The 331-nt window shown below is 49.5% G+C and overlaps 1 protein-coding gene across 1 annotated transcript in view; it reads left to right on the forward strand.

Moving 5' to 3' along the window:
- The window catches only part of LOC119593916, a 2,458-nt gene that overhangs the window by 993 nt on the left and 1,134 nt on the right, over nt 1-331 (forward strand). The window contains exon 2 of the mRNA XM_037942935.1: nt 119-291. Coding sequence (XP_037798863.1) covers nt 119-291 — 173 coding nt within the window. The remainder of the gene's footprint in view (nt 1-118; nt 292-331) is intronic.

A 331-nucleotide genomic window follows, 5' to 3' on the forward strand; every position in this document is an offset into this window, starting at 1 on the left:
ATCTATATATATATTTTTTTGTGTGTGTATAGATTACACGCGAAGAGAGATATCAGTCTTGGGTTATGAAAGAAGTTATGAGAAATAACGAGAGTAATGAAAACTTTCCTCGTTGTAGATGCGCCGCGCTGTGATCCTGTTCGTGGGCTGCCTGGTCGCCGCCTCGCTACTCCTGCCGGCGGCGGAGGCGAGGCCGCAGGTTCACTCGTACGACGTCGCCGAAGTCAATGCCGAAGTCTTCGAGGAACAGGACGAGGTGGAGGAATCCGAACGCGGGGGAAATTACGTCGAGTGAGTGTTCCTCTGTCAGTCATTTTGACATATTTACATG

Source organism: Penaeus monodon, chromosome 33 (assembly GCF_015228065.2).
Source record: "Penaeus monodon isolate SGIC_2016 chromosome 33, NSTDA_Pmon_1, whole genome shotgun sequence".
NCBI classification, from domain to species: Eukaryota; Metazoa; Arthropoda; class Malacostraca; order Decapoda; family Penaeidae; genus Penaeus; species Penaeus monodon.